Genomic DNA, 19,381 nt, shown 5'->3' with positions numbered 1-19,381 from the left:
AATAGTGCAAATAGTGCAAATAGTGCAACAATGTTCACAAATGATTTCAATTTTCCTGTTCGAAAATGCAGTCATTAAGACCATATTTTTCTTCTTTCAAAATTAATTTGCAAAATAGAAATTGTTTGCATCAACTACACAACGCGGAGGAATTAAATAGAAATTCTTCTTATAAGCATTTTAATTGGTTCGAAAGAGTGTAACAATCTTCTTGATGGAAAATGCAATCATTAAAACCATACATTTCTATCTAATGCAATAATATTCTGAAATTCTTTCAATCTTCCTATATCAAAATGTATCTATGCATAAAATCACGACTGCATAAAATCCGCAATCTAGCAATTAAAATTTTCTTCCTTCAGAATTAAATCAAAAATGAAAATGCCGTGTATCGATTGCAGAATAGAGGAATCAACTAGAAATCATTTCTTCGATAAGTCTTCCAATTTCAAAATGTATTCATACGTAAAATTACAACTGCATAAAACCCGCACAATCTAGCAATTAAAATCGCACGCTCCTGTCAGAATTAAATCGAAAACAAAAATGATGTATATTAATTACAGAATAGAGGAATCAAATACAAATCTGTTGTTCAAAAATTTCACCGAGTCCTACCTGATGCAACAATATATTCAAAATCCTTCAATCTTTCTAATCTGCATGCGCCTACAAAATAAAATCGGCCACGAAACGATCGAATAAACCAGCCAGCAAATTGAAGCGACGACAAGCCCACGTTCTAGTTGCCCGAAAAAAATGTCCTTTTTCGAAATTGCAGGCGAGATGCTCGAATCGAGCCGAAGCAAAGGCAGTCGGGTTCGAGCCCGGTTACAATACACTTGATCCCATCTCGGCCCGATAGAAGAAAACCAGGTGTGTTCTCCAGGGAGGCCTTCCTATGCGGCAGAGATCGGACCTGCCGGAAGAGTGGGGAGCTCATATAAGACACGAAGCCAAACGCCTCTCCCAGTGACCAGTCTCGACACGAAAACTCATCAGCCGAGCTTCTTCGGTTCTTATAAACAGTCTCTTCACGCTCCGAGTGCCGGTCCCTGGACGGCAAACGGACACAAACGCCGATCCTATCGAAATTCGAGGTAGCAATCGAGTTTAATCGAATTGGTCTTGGCCCGAAGGCCGTGCTGCCACGGTTCCAGACAACGCACAATGCTGTCGTCGCAGGCTCTCTCGATTCTCCTGCTGTTCCTCGCTGCGCACGGTGAGTTCAATGCTTCTCTTTTCGTCCAGTTTTCTACCCCTCTTCTTCTTCGTCGTCGTCGTCTTCTTATTATTCTTCTTTTGTTGCTCCACGTTTATTTTTCCTCGGTCGTCCGGCGTGTCTTATTTCGCTTTTACGCGCGTTATCCGTGTCGCTCTTCGTCTCCTCCTCCGCCGCAGGACCTCTTCGCCTTTTTTGCGGCTGTTACGACTCCTTCGGTGTCTTCTTCACCGACTACCTTCAGCGTCTTCTTCGTAGCCTCGCGATCGATGGCGTCATTCCGCCGGCAGATTAACCGTAACCCACGCGACGCGAACCGCGAATTCTGCTTTATCGAGTCGTTCCCAGTGTTCTCCGGGGCCCCGTGCATAAATTCTAGGATTTTAGGGCCTGTCCGGCTGCTATTCTTCCCGTCGAAAACGTAATTTATCGACGCCGGCGTTAGCTGTATTTTTCAACCGCCAGCGAAACCGCAAAGTGCACTCTTTTCAATTGCAATGATTTATGCGGCTGTTCGGGGCCGAGTGATGATAGAAAAGAGTACGACGCGGAAATATTGAGAAAATGCTGTTACTCGAATGTCGTTTCACACGCGTCGTTTCCTTTTTAAACTGGAAATAAATACGATGATCGAATATACAGTGTTCTCAGCATTTCTTTTAAGTTATATTTAAACAATTTGGTTCTTCAGGTCTCAGTGTCGATAGAAAAATATAAATTAGAGACAATTTTTATTAATTTTAACTTGAAAATCCTTTTAGGATTTTGCGAGAATTAATCCTCAAATACGAAAGTGAATTATTTTATTGTTGGCGTAGTCAATTTTTGGAAAAAAAGCGTGACGCGATATTTTATTTATCAATATTGTTATCAGTAGACTGCGGATCTTATGCATTTATGATAAAAATGAATAGATCAAATTCATGATTAAAAAGACGTTAGGAGAATTTAAGGATATTGTTACATTATTTTGAACTTATTATGATTGTCAAAAGAGAAGCGATATTTTCATCTAATTTATATTTCATACAATTAACTTAGATAAGTTTTATTTTGCCTAAAGATCTGCAGTCTAGTTATCGATATTGTCATCAATATTCACAGTGTGATTAATTTTTAATATTCTACATTTAATGTTGATTGCTGAAACGTCTGACATAAAACGCATAGAACAAGTCAACAACAAATTGTCACACAAGTTGTACACTGGTAAAGGACCACATTGCAATTAAAATCTGTTCGTCTCCGACAATAACGATCACCGTAACAGCAAATAAACAAACAGCCAGGAAAGTGGGTCCATTATCTAGCATCGGAAATGTTGTCGACCATGGTGGTTGCACGCAGTGCAAGTACATAGAATCGCGCGATTACAATAAAATGCAAACAAGAGAAAGGTTGGATCAATTAATATAATGAATTAGATATGAAGATGCTCGAGCGATTTTTCTGTTTAATCAGCTCGCGAACTCGGCGTAATTTCATCTCGTTAATAATTGATTTTCCCAGAGGAAGAAAATTAGAATGTGCATGAATTTTCCCTAATTAAAGTTAATCGATGGTTGCTCGGTATGTTTTTCTCGACAACTTTCTCTTGCCATCAGTTTATCAGTGGTATTCGATTAAGCATGCCTGTTAGAGATATTGCTGGTTATTTAACATTCATTATGATCATTAGAATGACACGGATAGTGATTTATTAGATAATCCAATTACGCTGCGACATGGTCTATCCGAGTGACATCTTTGTTTCACTGTTTACAAAGATAGACAAATTAGTATGTTCTAATTTTTAGCTTTCTTTTTACGTTAATGTTTCGATTATTATATTTCTTTTTATATTTTATGTTTACTATATTTCTTTTTATATTTTGTGCTTACTATATTTCTTTTTACATATTTTATATTCACTATATATTTCTTCTTATATTTTATATGTACTACATTTTCTGTCTTGTTTAAAATTATCACAATTCTAACGTTCACGTTTTTCATAACTACACGTCCACGAAATATTACTTTGTAAATAAAATTGATATTTCAATGACGTACTTTCTCGTTCCATTAACACGATCAAGGACAGAAGCCGAGCATCCTCGTCGCAAAATATCTGAAATTCGATTTCTACCTTTCACTTTGCACGCAAATTGTTCGTTCTCACGGCATTTAATACTTTGTCCGCGATTTCAATTTACCAGCCAGATTACGGGGGAAAAAACCAGCCTAATGTCCGCAGAATCGGCGAGTTTTTCTCGGCGACGGTCGATCGGGCAGCAGTGGTAGAGATCAGGTAAAGTAATCGGCAAGAGTGCAAGTGAAAACGGACTTTCTGTGATCAGACGATCGAGTTTCTTGCAGCCGCTGGATCTGAAAAGTGCGCGTCGGCCTACTTTCGCGAACAAGTAGCGTCCCGGCGCTGTCTCGTGATCCACGGTGATGCTTCAATTAACAGCCGAAACGTGTCCCACGTGGAATCTAGGGTGATTCACACCTGGAGGACCGAGCCGAGATCGATCCCGGACCGAATGTTCTATTAATACACGGCCGTTCGATCGTTTTCACTCGGCGACCAGCGGAGAAGCGAATTTCACTTTCTAAACTTGACTGGGACCTCCGGAGTCTGCGAGCCTGCGTTGCCTGAAATTCAATTCACGCTGGTCGATAACGATCTACGATATTTTCAACACTCAAGAACCACCGACTCTCCTTCTTTCGATCAACGAACTCGTTAAGGTCTCGTTCGAGAGAGAGAAATTTTCGATCGACGTTCCACGGTATGCAAACAACACGTTCAACACGGTTAACTTCTTGAGAACAATTCGGTTTAGGTCGATCCTTGGTTAAACTAATTAGCTCGATGTTTATCGTTCCGGATTACATTAGCAAGGATTGATATTTCCATCGGGATTTACCTTGTTACAGTTCTCACTCTCGGGAACGCGCGGAATGCATAATTGCACACCGATAACAGGCCGGTGCATGCTAATTACACGGTAATTGAACGCGGCAATTAAAAGTTATGAGGCAAAAAGTCCCCGTAAATGCGAAGACGAAGCGGTTCTTAGCGTGTCTGCATAACGAATCGCTGCGATTTTGTGAACATCGTCGGAACCGTTAATTACCTGTTTCCAAGTGATTCTCGTTAACGGTTTGAGTCACGCTAACTTATCTACGTCTTGAGAAAATCGCGTCGAGAAATCCATTCACGCGTTCGATTCATCGTCGATAGCAGATAGTCAAATCTTATGTAAATTAACGCTAACAACCTAATTAACAAACCAATCTAAATTTCACATTGTTTAATTTCATAATTAGCGAAGTCGCGAAGCTACTTCCGTTAAAAATTGCCGAATATATTTCTTTATTCAGTCACACGCTATTAGAAAAATTGCGAACAAAATTCCAATCAGTTCTATTTTGTAATTACAATTTCTAAATTTGTCTGAATCGATTGTACGAAATAGAAGTTAAATGCGAATGTGTCTCTTTTGTTAATAAAGTTTAACAAGTTAAGGAGAATGCAAGGATACTCTTAGATTCTTCTAACGACTTCATTGTTCGGTATTTCACTTAGTTCATTTTATCATAATTGCATAAAAACCGCGGACTGCTTATAAGGCGACACTTGTTAGTTGCTTTTAAACCTCGGTAAATTTGGCGTCAACACCTTGACAGGTAACGATTGTACGTGACGGAATTATTTTCACGGACTAGAACATTAATTTGTACGCTGATTTATTGTATCTCGTTAATTCGATTGGAATCCGCAAAACGTGAGAATGTTGACGAAATTAATCGCTGACATAGAACTGAGCTTTTCAATTTTAATTTGGTTCGTTAAATAAAATACTTTAACTTTGTGGAATTTTTGAGGTTGTCGAAGTGTTGAACGATTCTGTAGAAATTAATGATTAACAATCTGTGTATCGAGGACGCATCTGTAAGTCCTCGCACATGAAATAGAGATATTGGAATTGGAATTGCAATTAATACTTAACAACTGTTTCCGCGGAGAACATTTCAGGGAAATACGTTCGATCGGCATCGATCGCGATCTTTCCAGTCGCTTTAGACCGGTTGCCCGAAGTATGCGACTCCTCGCCTTTTTTTCCTCATTACACAATCTTCATTAACGTGTTCGAACAGAGTGTTCGTAACTTCGAAGAACACCCCCACCCCGGCGATTATTACACACGTCTGTTCGTAAGACAATGACGGCCATTCACCGGGTTTCACACATCTCGAGAACTTTCTCCGGTGTCTCGGGAGTGAAAATATGAAAGTAGCTCGGCAGACAGATCTCTCTCTCTCTCTCTCTCTCTCTCTCTCTTGCTCTCTTGCTCTCTCTCTATTCCCCTCTTCGCTTCTCTCTCTATATGTATGTATATACATATTTCTCTCTTCGCTTAATTCTGCACCCGCGGTTCGCGAAATAAATCGATCTTACGATTTCTCAGCGATAGATACAGATCTTCTCGCATTCTAATTAACACTCAGCGGGCCTCGGGTCCATTTCGACCCGGTATACAAATATCGTCATATGGCCATCCAGTTTCTGATGATTGTTGCTCGAACGACGGTCCATTTTAACAAAAGTATAACCGAGTATACCTAAGATGATTAAGAACCTTATTTTTCAATTTTTGTCCAGACATTTTTTGAGCCACTTCGTTCCGACATGTTAGATCTTTTTTAGACCTTAATGAAACATATAGAAATTTCAATTAACACTAAGTTTACCGAACCCGTCAAAATGATACGTTCCAAATTATTTCGTTTACAATTATTCCGATTAATATTTATACACTGTGTCGTAATATTTATATATTCACGCGTTGCATTAAAATCGATAAAAAAAGCTAGCGTGTCTAGAATCTTAAAAGATACGTCGACAAGAAATTCATAAATCAAATTATAAATAATTATAAATAATTCGCGGCATACTTATTGCCAGTTATAAATTCAACAGGGTCAACAAGATTGTTTTTCTTCGGGCTTGACAGATCGTTTACAAAAACAAGCGATAAAACGAGTTGGTTCAGAACGTGAGAGCTTCGAAAAGATAAAAAGACCGACTGTTGTAATACACACTAATGCACTAGTGCAATAGTTCCCGTTTCATTAGCCTAGTTATTATTTATCTGCATTCAACTTATTCTCAGCACCGTTTCGAAACGAAGCCTTGATATCTATCTGGCGATCGCATAAATAATCTCTTATTTCTCACATTTTTATAACATGGAACATGGAAACACGAAATTATTCATCTATTCTAAATCGAAATAAGATAAATAAATTCTTTGCTATCAATACTTACTCTTTACGGTTACTGTACGTCACACAATAATCTTACCTTTGTTAAAATCTATTAATTTATTTAACTTAATATTAATGTATCTAATTAACTCAAAACTTTAACCTAAACTTTAACTTAAAATTTATTCAACAAAGGCATCAGAAGATTGCGGACGTTTATGCATTTACGGTATATAAATTGACGCATAAATAGTCGAATAAATAATTTAACAGCATTTTTATTTTACTTTTGCACCCAGCAATTCTTCAGTTAACGAAGAAAGCTTTTCTTTAATTTTACATTTTGTAAACCGACGCATGAGAATGCGAATTTGCGTAAAGATCCGCGGTGATTAGTAGACTGCGGATTTTTCTGTAAAATAAAAATTGTGTAACTGCATTGCAAGAGAAACGTAAATCAAGTGAAAACATCTCTTTCCTCTTTTAATAATTTTAATAAATTCTACACAATGTGGAAATATTCTCAGATGATCAGAACGTGGATGATCTCATATGATCAGAATTTTGTTTCCGACTTGAGTATTTATGTCAAAAAACGCATAAAGATCCGCGGTCTAGTCATTGGCGTGGAAGCGAAAGGAATGGTAGACCAAGGGATTAATTCCAATTTTTCGAGAACGACGTATGGAAACGATAATTTCCGTGAAGATACGAAGTCCAACGATGTCGGTAAGAATTCTAAGAAGAAATAGCGATAATTCTGTAGGAAGAAAGTTTCGACTGCTCGCATGAACCGCGAGTAAAATGAAGAGCCATAGATCAGTGCCGGAGGGCTAGGACTTCTGGGAACACGTGTTCCTCCTAATAAAATATTCATCAGCGTAACTTTTCCACCGAGGTGTTGCCGTTACGTCGTCTTAGCGAGACCCAGCGTATCTCGAAAGAGACACTCGCTCCTCCTGCATCTATCCCGCTTCCGATCCTCGTCCTGCCGCCACGTTTTACGTAAGAGATACTACTTTCTACCGCGGCACACAGTTTTATTATAGAGATTATTTTTTCGCGTCGACAGATAACCGGTGTCCCACGTAATACCGTGATTGTTTATTTACTCGCGCGCCGAGTTCCGTAAAGGCTTTCCCGTCGCCGCGGCCGGAAGCTCTCGGGACCAGAATCGCACGAAGAAGCCGTTCAAATTCATTAGAAGATAGATAGATACATACAACATTATTTTAGATGCCTGGATTCACGGAAGTCATCCTGAGATTCGTTAGAAACGTGGTCATATTTTTGTGAGTGACTTAGAAACTAGAAATAAAATAGTGTTCTAATAAAATGGTAACAGTGGAGAACAGTTTTTTAATTACTTCAATGAAAGGCTAAACAAAGTACTACCTAATTTTTTAATATATTTCTTGCCATAAGATCAATTTTCCAACTTTTGGAAAGCAAGTACTTGATGTTTTAACAATTTTCCAAATATTTCGTCCATCAAATTATTAAGATAAAAGTATTAGACATAATCCTCATTCCCACAAGATTTCTAAAGATTGCGACAAAGCTCTTGCTACCAAAACTCGTCAAAATTTTTGAAAAATATATTTTATTTATATATGATTTATATTTGATTTATATTTGATTTATATTTTATTGATACTTTATTTATATGTTACTTATATTTTATTTACATTTTATTTATGTTTCATTTATATTTTATTTATATTTTATTTATATAAAATCTCAAAATTTTGTCGAATACCCTACAGTTAAAATCACGAATCTAAAAATTTGAATGAATTTGCTAGCTACTTGAAATGCAATTTAGTTCAATCGCTGTATTGTTTATGACATTGTTGGTAATTTATGCCATAACTTGCGCCGGTGCATGCAAAATGGCAGAAGTGTTTGCGCGGAATGGTAACAGCAAAATGGCGGTAGCCGAAGAAAAGGAAGTAAGGCGTGCTATCTCGTAAACGTCATGCCGTGGCACGTTTATTACATCGGCTGACTTTTGACGCGGAACGTTGCACTTTACGGAAGGAACGCGACAAAGGTGGGGCCGCCGACTATCGATAGTGACTATCGAGAGACTATCGGCCGGCTTGCAGCTCTCTACCGGACCCGGGAAGGACACCGATATTCGCCTATTCCCACGTTCAGGAAGAAACGCGTGCTCGTTCACTGTACGACTGTCGGCTTGCACGTACTTCTATTACTTGCACATACTTCTGTAACTTGCGCATACTTCTGCAAGTTGCTCATGAACCGGCAACTTGTTCATGATCCGGCAACTTGAAGTTTCTCGTGCTACCGGTTTCGAATCGCGCGCATTTTCCGGGGCGCGAACTCGTTCGATTTTTCAATCCGCGAAACGATTTCGATCTACAGAACAATTTTAACCTGCAGAACGATTTTAATCAGCAGAATAATTTCAATCTGCAGAACAATTTTAATTTGCGAAATGATTTTAATCGGCAGAATAATTTTAATCTGCGAAACCATTTTAATTTGCAGAACGATTTTAATCAGCAAAATAATTTTAATCTGCAAAACTATTTCAATCTGCAGAACAATCTTAATTTGCGAGATGATTTTAATCTGCAGAATGATTTTAATCGGCAGAATAATTTTAATCTGCAAAACGATTTTAATCAGCAAAATAATTTTAATCTGCAAAACTATTTCAATCTGCAGAACAATCTTAATTTGCGAGATGATTTTAATCTGCAGAATGATTTTAATCGGCAGAATAATTTTAATCTGCAAAACGATTTTAATCAGCAAAATAATTTTAATCTGCAAAACTATTTCAATCTGCAGAACAATCTTAATTTGCGAGATGATTTTAAACGGCAGAATAATTTTAATCTGCGAAACGATTTTCATTTGCAAAACGATTTTAGTCCGCAAACAGATTTTCTGTCTGCAAAATGATCTTCGAATCTGCGAAACTATTTTAACAAATAATCGTCGAAAGTATACATTTGTCTGGTCTCTGAAAATGCATTAGAAACCGATCTTAAAGAGTCATAACTATCTCTTAGAGTTAGCATCGACGATCAAAGGGTGAAGATTGCTAGAAATCAAGGAGAAAACTGTTAGAAAGTAAAATCGGACGATATTCGTCATTTCGAAACCTGGTGTAGCGCATTGTCCTCGAAACAACGAAAGCTATGCTTCGATAGAAATCTTCGTTTCACGCCTAAGTCTCTCGAACAAAATTTCTCGACATTTATAGTGGGTGACAAACATATGTGGACACCCTTTAAAACGATATAACTTTCTTAAAGTAATAGCAACATTTAAAAAAGAGATATTTTAATCACTGTACAGTAAACTAATGGAGTTATTTATTATTTGTTGTCATCCCAAGTAATAGCAAAATTAGAAAAAGATATTTCGGTCGTTGTACAGTAAATTAGTGGAATTCTTTATTTTTTGTCGTCATTTTAAGTAATAGCAAAATTAGAAAAAGATATTTCGATCATTGTACAGTAAATTAGTGGAGTTCTTTATTTTTTGTTGTCATTCTAAATAATAGCAAAATTAGAAAAAGATATTTCGGTCATTGTACAGTAAATTAGTGGAGTTCTTTATTTTTTGTTGTCATTTTAAGTAATAGCAAAATTAGAAAAAGATATTTCGATCATTGTACAGTAAATTAGTGGAGTTCTTTAGTTTTTGTTGTCATTCTAAATAATAGCAAAATTAGAAAAATATATTTCGGTCATTGTACAGTAAATTAGTGGAGTTCTTTATTTTTTGTTGTCATTCTAAATAATAGCAAAATTAGAAAAAGATATTTCGGTCATTGTACAGTAAATTAGTGGAGTTCTTTATTTTTTTTGTCATTCTAAATAATAGCAAAATTAGAAAAAGATATTTCGGTCATTGTACAGTAAATTAGTGGAGTTCTTTATTTTTTGTTGTCATTCTAAATAATAGCAAAATTAGAAAAAGATATTTCGGTCATTGTACAGTAAATTAGTGGAGTTCTTTATTTTTTGTTGTCATTCTAAATAATAGCAAAATTAGAAAAAGATATTTCGGTCATTGTACAGTAAATTAGTGGAGTTCTTTATTTTTTGTTCTCATTCTAAGTAATAGCAAAATTAAATGAAAGTATTACTGTCATTCTAAATAATAGCAAAATTAAATAAAAATATTTTAGTCATCGTACAGTAGACTAGTCCCTCTAATATTTAAACAAAATTCGAGTCATCCAGTTTGAAAGAAGTCATACCGATTTTCAAGTGTCCTTAAGTATTTATACGACCGTCACAGAATTTCCACAAAATATCGCGACAAAGTCTGCATATCAACAAAACCAGCGAGTGCATTCGCCAGAAACGTTTCGGAAAATAGTCTCGTATGCAGTGGAAAGCGAGTGGAAAAACGGCATTCGTCTGCGAACTGGCGAACGTGGAAAAGATCGACCTTTCCCTCGGTCCATTCCTCGCGATGCAGCGTGTCGACGACCGTTGCGAACGGAACGTTCGTTGTTCATACGTTCGGACACGCATGACTAATCCAGTGGTGTTTCCACGCTATTCCGAGACGACACCTTCGCCGAATACCCGGCATTCCCGACGGTTTCCTGCACCGTCGGACTTTCCACTCGTTGAGAACCAGCTTTGCAGAGCTGTGCAGAGCCTGTGCAAATCTGTGCAGAGCTCGCTGGAAAGATCGGTCTTGTTCCTCGAACGGCAACGAATCCACGTAATCGTAACAAGGCAGACGTGAAAACGAACCGGCGCGCGCCGCAAGAAAGCTTTCTACTTTCGTTCTTTGACTAGCTAACCGAACGGTTGCCGGGTGACACGCTTTTTATTAGAGAATTTTTAATAACGTCGTGGAGAAACTGGGCCGCATGCTCGAAGAAATCGCTGCTCGAAATAAGTGGAGGCAAAGGCGAGCCTCCGACGACACGGAATTGTCCGACTGATGATTATCAGAGTGCGGATTTTGTGCAAAAATGGATGAACGAAACACGGAATAGCGAAGATACGTATTTCGAAAAGAATATTATAACATAGAAATATTTCGTATACAAATTGGCTAACTTTGACTAACGATAATGCCGCATAAAATCGTTATAGAATGATGACTTTTTTTAACAAATAAAGCTTGAAACCTCTACTTTAAGATTTTGTTTCTGGATTTTGTGTTTGATGCACTCACCGCTTAAAACCACCCTCACTACCCTCACCCATCAAATATGAGATCATCTTTGTCTTATTGAAAATTGTCAAGTTTGACGAGATGCACAGACTTTGTACAATTTTTTTCGGAAGTGCCGTTTGCAGCTGAATAAAGTTTGATTCTTCCCCTTCAATTGAAAAAAAAAGAAATTTGGCTACAATTTTTTCTCGCAAAATCGCAGAACTTTAAAGAAACCCTTGCAATTTTCAATATGGCAAACATGGGCTAACATTTAACGGGTTACAGTGGTGAGAGTGCTCCGAACTCAAAATCCAAAAACACGATCTTAAAGTAGAGTTTCCAAGCTTTAATTTCATAAAAAAGTCATCATCCAACGACGATTCTGCGCGGAGTTATCGGCAGTCGAACTTGGTCAATTTTTGTCCGAAATTTTTCTACGTTATAATTTTTCATCATCGTAATAATAATAATAATAATAATAAAATGTCGAATTCGCAGCGAACGAAAGGCAGAAGGAAAATCGAATGGCGGGAAACGTAATTAATAATCGTTCTCGGCGCAGCGTGCGAGGGCATTGTCGATGGAAGGTAAACAATCCGAGGGGGTTTTAACGTGGAAACGCTCTCTCGCGTTTGAATCTTATTGTTAGAAGTAACTGCTGACCTACTGCGAGCACTTAGTTCTTCGCAAGGAGTCGTAAAGGAAGGGAAAGTAACCCGATGCCACGACACTGCTAATAAGAGCCTCTGTTACATAACCGAGCTGCCTAACCGGGGATGTGTCCACCTACAAAGTTGGCAGGCGACGATGTCTTAACGATTTCGACGTGTTTGGAGCTGGCCGAGTGTGCTAACTGATTTATTGCATCTCGTTGATCTTGTTGCGATCCGCTCGCGTCGATTGGAATTTTCATTTACGTACGACAGATTGATAGCAGTTGACGATGTGGTAAACCTGAAACTGACAATTATTGGCGACACTGGACGGATGGAGTTTTTCGCAATTTAGAAAACGATAATGATAGCTTCTTAGTATTAAAATTTATTGATACGGGATTGTATGAATAAATAGCGGCATTAATTAATGGATAGGAAAAATGAATGATGTCGGGACAAGCTTTTTAACTGAAATTGATTGTACGAAACTGACGTGAAAAATTCGTTGTATGGATACTGAAATTTGAAATTCATGGTACTAAAAGTGAGATTAAAAATTCGTCGAATAGAAGTTAACGCTAGAAATTCATTAAAAGTAAAATAAAAAATTCGTTGAATAGAAGCCAAAACTAGAAATTGATTATACTAGAACTGAAAACTAGAAGACTGAAACTAGAAATCGACTGCATTCAAATTGAAATAAGAAATTTATTAATAAATTTATAATATAAATAGATAAAAAAGTGAAACTAGCAATTCACCGCATTAAAAGTAAAACGAAAATTTATCGGATAAAAGATTGTGGCTAGAGACCTACTGCGTTAAAACTAAAATGAATATATTCATTGGTTGAAAAGTGAAACTAGAAATAAATTGTACTAAAATTGAAATTTAAAATACTCTGGATACAGAGATCAGTTGTTATACAGCTTGCGATTACGATTGGAAGAAGCAGCCAAGTCATCGTCGACTAACCTTCGCGTTTGGGTGCGCAACGATATCAGTAACCCGAGATAGAAAGAAAATCGTTCGATCGCAGATAAGCCCCGTTATTGTAGTGATTTTCAGTCCCGCTTTCCTTCCCTTATCTATCGGATCCAGTCCAGCGAGTCTGTCGGTATTTATTGCGTTAGCGTGTGGCGTTCCTAGATTTTTCGACGAGCAAACGGGGATTGCATACCTGAAGAAATGCAACGGTAGTGTGCACGCCTGCAACGAGCCTTTCGAAATGGATCGCCTTTCAGGAGTTCGGAACGCTCTGGATAGAATGCCGTTGCCGCCGGACATTGCTCGTTCGAATGATCGTTTCATTAACTATGATCGACCGGCGCGCTGGAAATTTCTGGTATCCGGTCGAGAAATTGTTATAATCACTAGGTAGCGGATATTATGCATTTATTGCAAGAATTTTACGACAGAAATAGAAAATAATAGATGATAGAAATAAATAATAAATAATAAATAATAAAATAGAGTAGCAGAATTTAGAGGGATATTGTTACATTATTTTCAATTAATTAAAGCTATTCGAAGAAGATATACAGTTTTATTTAGTTTCACGCAAATCCTGAACAACATTTTGATTTTGCATGAAGGTTTGCATAAATTAGAAGTTTTTTCTTCCTCCGATATCTTAATAAGATGCGAAAAGTGTGACAACATTCTTAAATTCACGATCGTTCGATAAACGATTATGGTAAGGCAATTGTTGTTTCACGATTGTTAATTTCATTTTACTTGAAGCACAAAAATTCTGAAACAACTCACAATTTTTTTGTAATTTAAATCAGTACAATTTAAATTGGTACAATATGAATCAGTACAATTTGAATCGGTACAATTTAAATCAGGTTTTTCTTTCGACGGTTTCACATCTCTCCTAAAAACAGAACGAGCTCCCTCAAGAACATAATCGTTAAACAATTTCAACAGCGATTGCTTCGAGTAACTTGATCTTTAAAAATAACCGTAAGTGCAGGACCCACTTCGACTTGTACCCCGACGAGACGGAGATCCCCCAGATAAGATTATCCTGTTTTGCATAATTTAAACGCGCGTATCCTTGACATTCAGCCAGCCGCCTTCGAAAAAGAACACGTTTCGAGATAAAAAGGAAAAGGAACCCTGAAATCCCTGCGATCCATTCATAAGGAACAGATCAAGATCCATTTACGAAAATCACCGAACAACTTCTGAATCATTCTCCGTTTCTGCCTCTTCTGTTTTTAAGCTTCGGAACTACTATAGATAGCGGCTAGCTCCGCTCGCTCGGATCGCATTCCAACGAGGGGTGGAAGTCATGCTGTTCTTAATAAAACGCTGACGCTAAATTCTTGGAGACCCAGCCTCGAAAAAGATTTAATATTTTTGAATATTTTTTGGATTTTAGTACTTCCTCAATCGATTATTTATTTATCGTTTAAACTGCTAAAATCAAGTACTTGCAACAGGCAGGAAGGAATTGAAGTGGAAGTAGCCTTTCATCGACAGACAAGCAGATAAAACGAATTATGCCAGTGGAATGAACTCAGAAAATTCTTTGTAATTTTTCATTCTTTTTAATTCTTAATCATTTTTAATAGCTCCTTCAATTTTTTCGCATTGGCGATTTTTCATTTTGAACATAGCAATGTTTGTGTACTTAAACCTTTTTGCACTCGAATGACGACTCTGCGGTGCCAATACAAATTACCATACATTAATTCACAACAATCTCTGCATTCCTAAATCTGTACGGATTTATAAAAAATGATAAAATTGCCACAAGAAAGTTTCGTTACATAGAAAGCCGATTAGAACAAAGAAGATCGCAATCAATCGTTCGTTTATCGTTTAAACAATTTAATTACGACGAAATCAAATACAATAAACAAAATTTTCACCTATTTTCATGTAAAAAAGTGAAAACACTATAACATGGAAAATAAATATTCCGCCAGAAGATAAATAATTAATAAAAAAAATATTAAAAGTGCGACAAAAATTGATTTATCATTATTTAGAATGCCAATTAATATAAGAAAGATCAGATACTATTACTTTGCCATTTATTTCCCTAAAATTCACACCTTTGCCACTGAAGTAGCCAAGTCGACGAGAGTACTCGCTGACAAACGCACTTCAGCACGTTCCATTTAATCCGAAAGGCTGTTTACCGACCATCGACGAGTTCTCGAAGAAAGATGGGAACGACGTCGGCTGAAACGTTGTGAATCGAATGTTGGACTTTATGGAGCATGGTACGGAGGAAAGAGGTGCCCTGAAGGTTGCAAGTCAAGGCTAGGCACTTTCACTTGGGAGCGAAGCGTGCTCTCTTGGGAGCGCGCTGCTGGCTGGCTTCCCACCTTACTTTACTATTTACTTTTCTACCTGGCCACTCCGAATACAGACCGAATTACACCCATTAGGGGGCCCCCCGAGATATTGCGTGGGCTACGTGTAGAGTCCCCTGTGGTTAAACCGTTGCGCTGTGTCGCGCCGTGCCACCGAGATGAGCGAAAACGCCGTCCTGGAAATTAATATCGTGCCGCGCTCTGCATTTACTTCTTCTCCGGGGAACAATCTTTCTGCCTTCCTCAACAGCCGTTTTTATCCCGTCCGCCGTCGAGACTCGCGGAATTACGGCAATTTGCTTCGCGAACCGGCGACTACTCCGTCGAGATTTATTATAACGATCTCAACCTTTCAATTCTCCGCAATATACGTATGTCTCCGCTTTAATTAGATGTTTTGATATAGTGTGTGTGTGTGCTCTTGTGGCATGTAATTGAAATAAATTCACTAGAAAAAGTCCTTAGAAACATTCATTATTGAGAGTTATACTAGTAACAGTGGAGATTGTTTTGCACCTTGCAGAGCTTCGTGCGTTTTACTGTTAGATTTAAATTTAGAAACATTCGTTAGAACCGCGTTAGAATTACGTCCATTAGTATTACGCCAGAAACAAAGTTTCTCAAGGACAAGAACTACTTTCCTCTTCGCATTAGTTCCCTCTTATGTAATTTTATAAATAAAATAAATTATAATAAAATGAATGCAATAAATAAATATAATGAAAATAAATTATAAATAATTTATCATTTTCTCGAACGATGTTCCGCAAGAATATAGAAACTAACAGTAAGTAATATCGAACATATATACATGCAATAACCCTGTATCTGTTAAATAAGTCATCTGGTTATAAATAAATAAATAATAGAGTCATCGTGTTGCTTGGTTTGATAGCTTAATAAAAAAGAAGATTGTAATAGAATGTTCATCGAAGTTATACGACGTCGTAGAGCAGCGACGATCGGCGAACAGAATCGAATAGATGAATTGGAGAACTTCGTAGCGTAAATCCTAGCTAACAATAAAGCTCATGCTAGAAGCCTAGGATAGAGCTTAGAATAAAACTTTCGTAACGTCCGGTGATTCTTGTGTTTCGCCGATTGTATCATTGTTTTCTCACGGGTCTACGATGATGATTATAAGGAACATTAACGCCTTTCCAATCGCGGCTGGCATCTGAGAAAGTATCGCACGGGGAATTGCATTCTGCGTCGCGCGCGGCCTGCATTAGCGCGGCTTGTCTCTCTGATTAAAACGCGTTTCGATGACGCGATACGCCGCGACGCGTAGCCCCGGCCTGACGTAGACAATCGAAAAGAACGCGATAAAACGAAGATAGCGAAGCGATACTTCTGGTCGCCTTCTAACAGCCTCGCGGTAATTAGAGTCACTTCATTGTTCCGACGACGCCGCCGGTCGAGCCTTAACCTGAATCATCGCGATTTATGGACTATTGTTCGTCTCATTGAAACTTGTTCGCGTAATTCCGACTCCTCGGGGCTCGATCGTTGCGACGCGTCGCACTCTCGAAAATTGCGCGCCCGGTTTTTCATTAATTTGGGGAATCTGTGCGAAAGCGCATGATATCGCGAATGGAGAAAATTCGACGCGCTAAAAAAGCACGTGTAAACTTTATTCGATTCAAAATTATGTTCAATTTTCGACCACCGGAGCTTCGAGCACGAGGGAACCGATTGACATCGGTTTTTTTCTTAAGAATCGAATGAAAACTGGCTTAAAATATTAGTAACCTTGCTGTTAAATATAACAGTATATAACAAATTATTATAATATATAATAATAGTAATAATAATAATAATAATAATAAATAATTTTATTTATTAAGTAAATTTAGAAATATATGTCTGTTGAGGAATGAACAAATCGATCAACAACACGTTCAATCAACTGCAACATTTCCGAGCCAAGGAAAAGTCGTATTTCCATAGAAAATAATAAATTTTCTGGAACTTTCCCAGACGGAACATGAATCGTTCGAAGAAAAGCCGGATCGCAACGCGTCCCCTTGATCGATGTGCCAACGAACGATGACTCACGGATCGTTCGATCGGATCCAACGAGAAATCATGTTACCGTGGCTCACGGTCGCCGGGAACGACGTTCCTCGCTCGTACGGAATCAATTGCAACGTGCAACTTGATATTTAATTGCAAGAGCCGTTCGCCTTTCTTAATTTCCTGCTCGCATTATTCCGGAATAGAAAAACACGTAAACGCGGCTTTTAACTCGAACGGCGGGTCGACGAATGTTTGATCTACTGTCAAAGATTTCGTAATTGGCGTTCGTTAGTCGTTCGAACGTCGAGGAAAGAATTTCGGTCTGTAAATCACTTTTACGTGTTCCTCGATTCTTGAAATTTCCTTCTGTTTAGAACCGAACGGCTTTTCTTCAAATTTATGGGACTGGGAACGGCTTATGGTTGCGTTATTATGTAGCAATCGGTTGGAATTGATTCTTAACAATTTATTTCAAGGACCAACCGAGTTTAAAAGTTCATTCAAAAATTATTTCAATGATCGTCCAAGAGTTTAGAAGCTTATTTAAAATTTATTTCGCCGATCATCTTAAGGGTAAAAGATTGTTAAACAATTATTTGAATGATCATCCGAGTTTAAAAATTTGTTCAAAGATTATTTCAATAATTATACGAGTTTACATATCCATTAAAAATTTATTTCCATGACCATACGAGTTTAAAAACTCATTCAAAAATTATTTCAATGATAATCCGAGCTCAACAATGTGTTCAACAATTTGTTCAATAATCATCCGATATTTGCAAATTTATTATAAATGTATTTGAACGAACAACCGAGTTAAAAGTTTTTAAATCAATTTAAAAGTAATATACATATACATTAGAGTCTTCTAAGGAGTGATTATTATTTGAACGAAGTCTTTGTACGAAACTAAAAAATACAATGATCGTTGCAGGTTCGTACGCCCAGAAGCAGCAGCAAGAGGACCCATGCCAGACAAAGTCGCGAGTCGTCGGTGATATAGAGTACTGCGACCGCTACTGGGAATGCGTGAACGGTCGTCCCGAGTTGTTCGACTGTCCAAACGGCCTGGTGTTCGCCGGGAAACACCGCGGTGTGACCGAGGGCTGCGATTATCCGTGGAGGGCGAATTACTGCGACGGCAAACGCCAGGCGAACCCGCCGATCCCAGCGGACCATTGCGACTGGCTTTATGGCATTTTCGGCCACGAGACATCCTGCACGAGGTACTGGACCTGTTGGAACGGCACCGCGACCGAGCAACTTTGCATCGGTGGTCTCCTCTACAATGAGAGAGCCAGGTCCTGCGACTGGCCCGAGAATGTCGAGGGATGCCAGAAGCATCGTGAGTAACGCCGATTCATTCGCTATGGCATTTTATTGCGACGGAGGATTTCACATGGGAAAAGTTTTCACTTGGTGATGGTTGCCCTGATTCTGCGATTAATCATGGTTATTACGTTTTTACTAATTTTATCTTCGCTACGTTTGCTGTATTTTATTTTCGTTGTGAAAATAATTCTTCGTTTTTCTAGATGGATGTTGATATGAATTTTAACTAATTTTATCTTGTTATCTTTGCTGTTCTTAACACTGTTTTTTTGGTAGAAATGATCCCCGATTTTCCTCTTTATTTGTTTCATTTTTATTTTTGCTGTCTTTGAAGAATATTTTTCCTGTAGAAGCAATTCTTGATTTTCCTCGTTATTTATTTATTTGTTCTCTTT

At 37.9% G+C, this 19,381-nt stretch overlaps 1 protein-coding gene across 1 annotated transcript in view; it reads left to right on the top strand.

The window, feature by feature from the left end:
- The first annotated feature begins 882 nt into the window (after window positions 1–882).
- Window positions 883–19,381, top strand: part of LOC117218689 (peritrophin-1) — a 23,904-nt gene continuing 5,405 nt past the window's right edge. Inside the window, exons 1-2 of the mRNA XM_033467235.2 lie at window positions 883–1,225; window positions 18,589–18,999. Coding sequence (XP_033323126.1) covers window positions 1,174–1,225; window positions 18,589–18,999 — 463 coding nt within the window. The 5' untranslated portion in view covers window positions 883–1,173. The remainder of the gene's footprint in view (window positions 1,226–18,588; window positions 19,000–19,381) is intronic.

The sequence above is a fragment of the Megalopta genalis genome, chromosome 1 (genome assembly GCF_051020955.1).
Source record: "Megalopta genalis isolate 19385.01 chromosome 1, iyMegGena1_principal, whole genome shotgun sequence".
Classification (NCBI taxonomy): Eukaryota; Metazoa; Arthropoda; class Insecta; order Hymenoptera; family Halictidae; genus Megalopta; species Megalopta genalis.
Note: the sequence above shows the minus strand (reverse complement) of the source record. Positions and strands in the feature narration are given on the sequence as shown.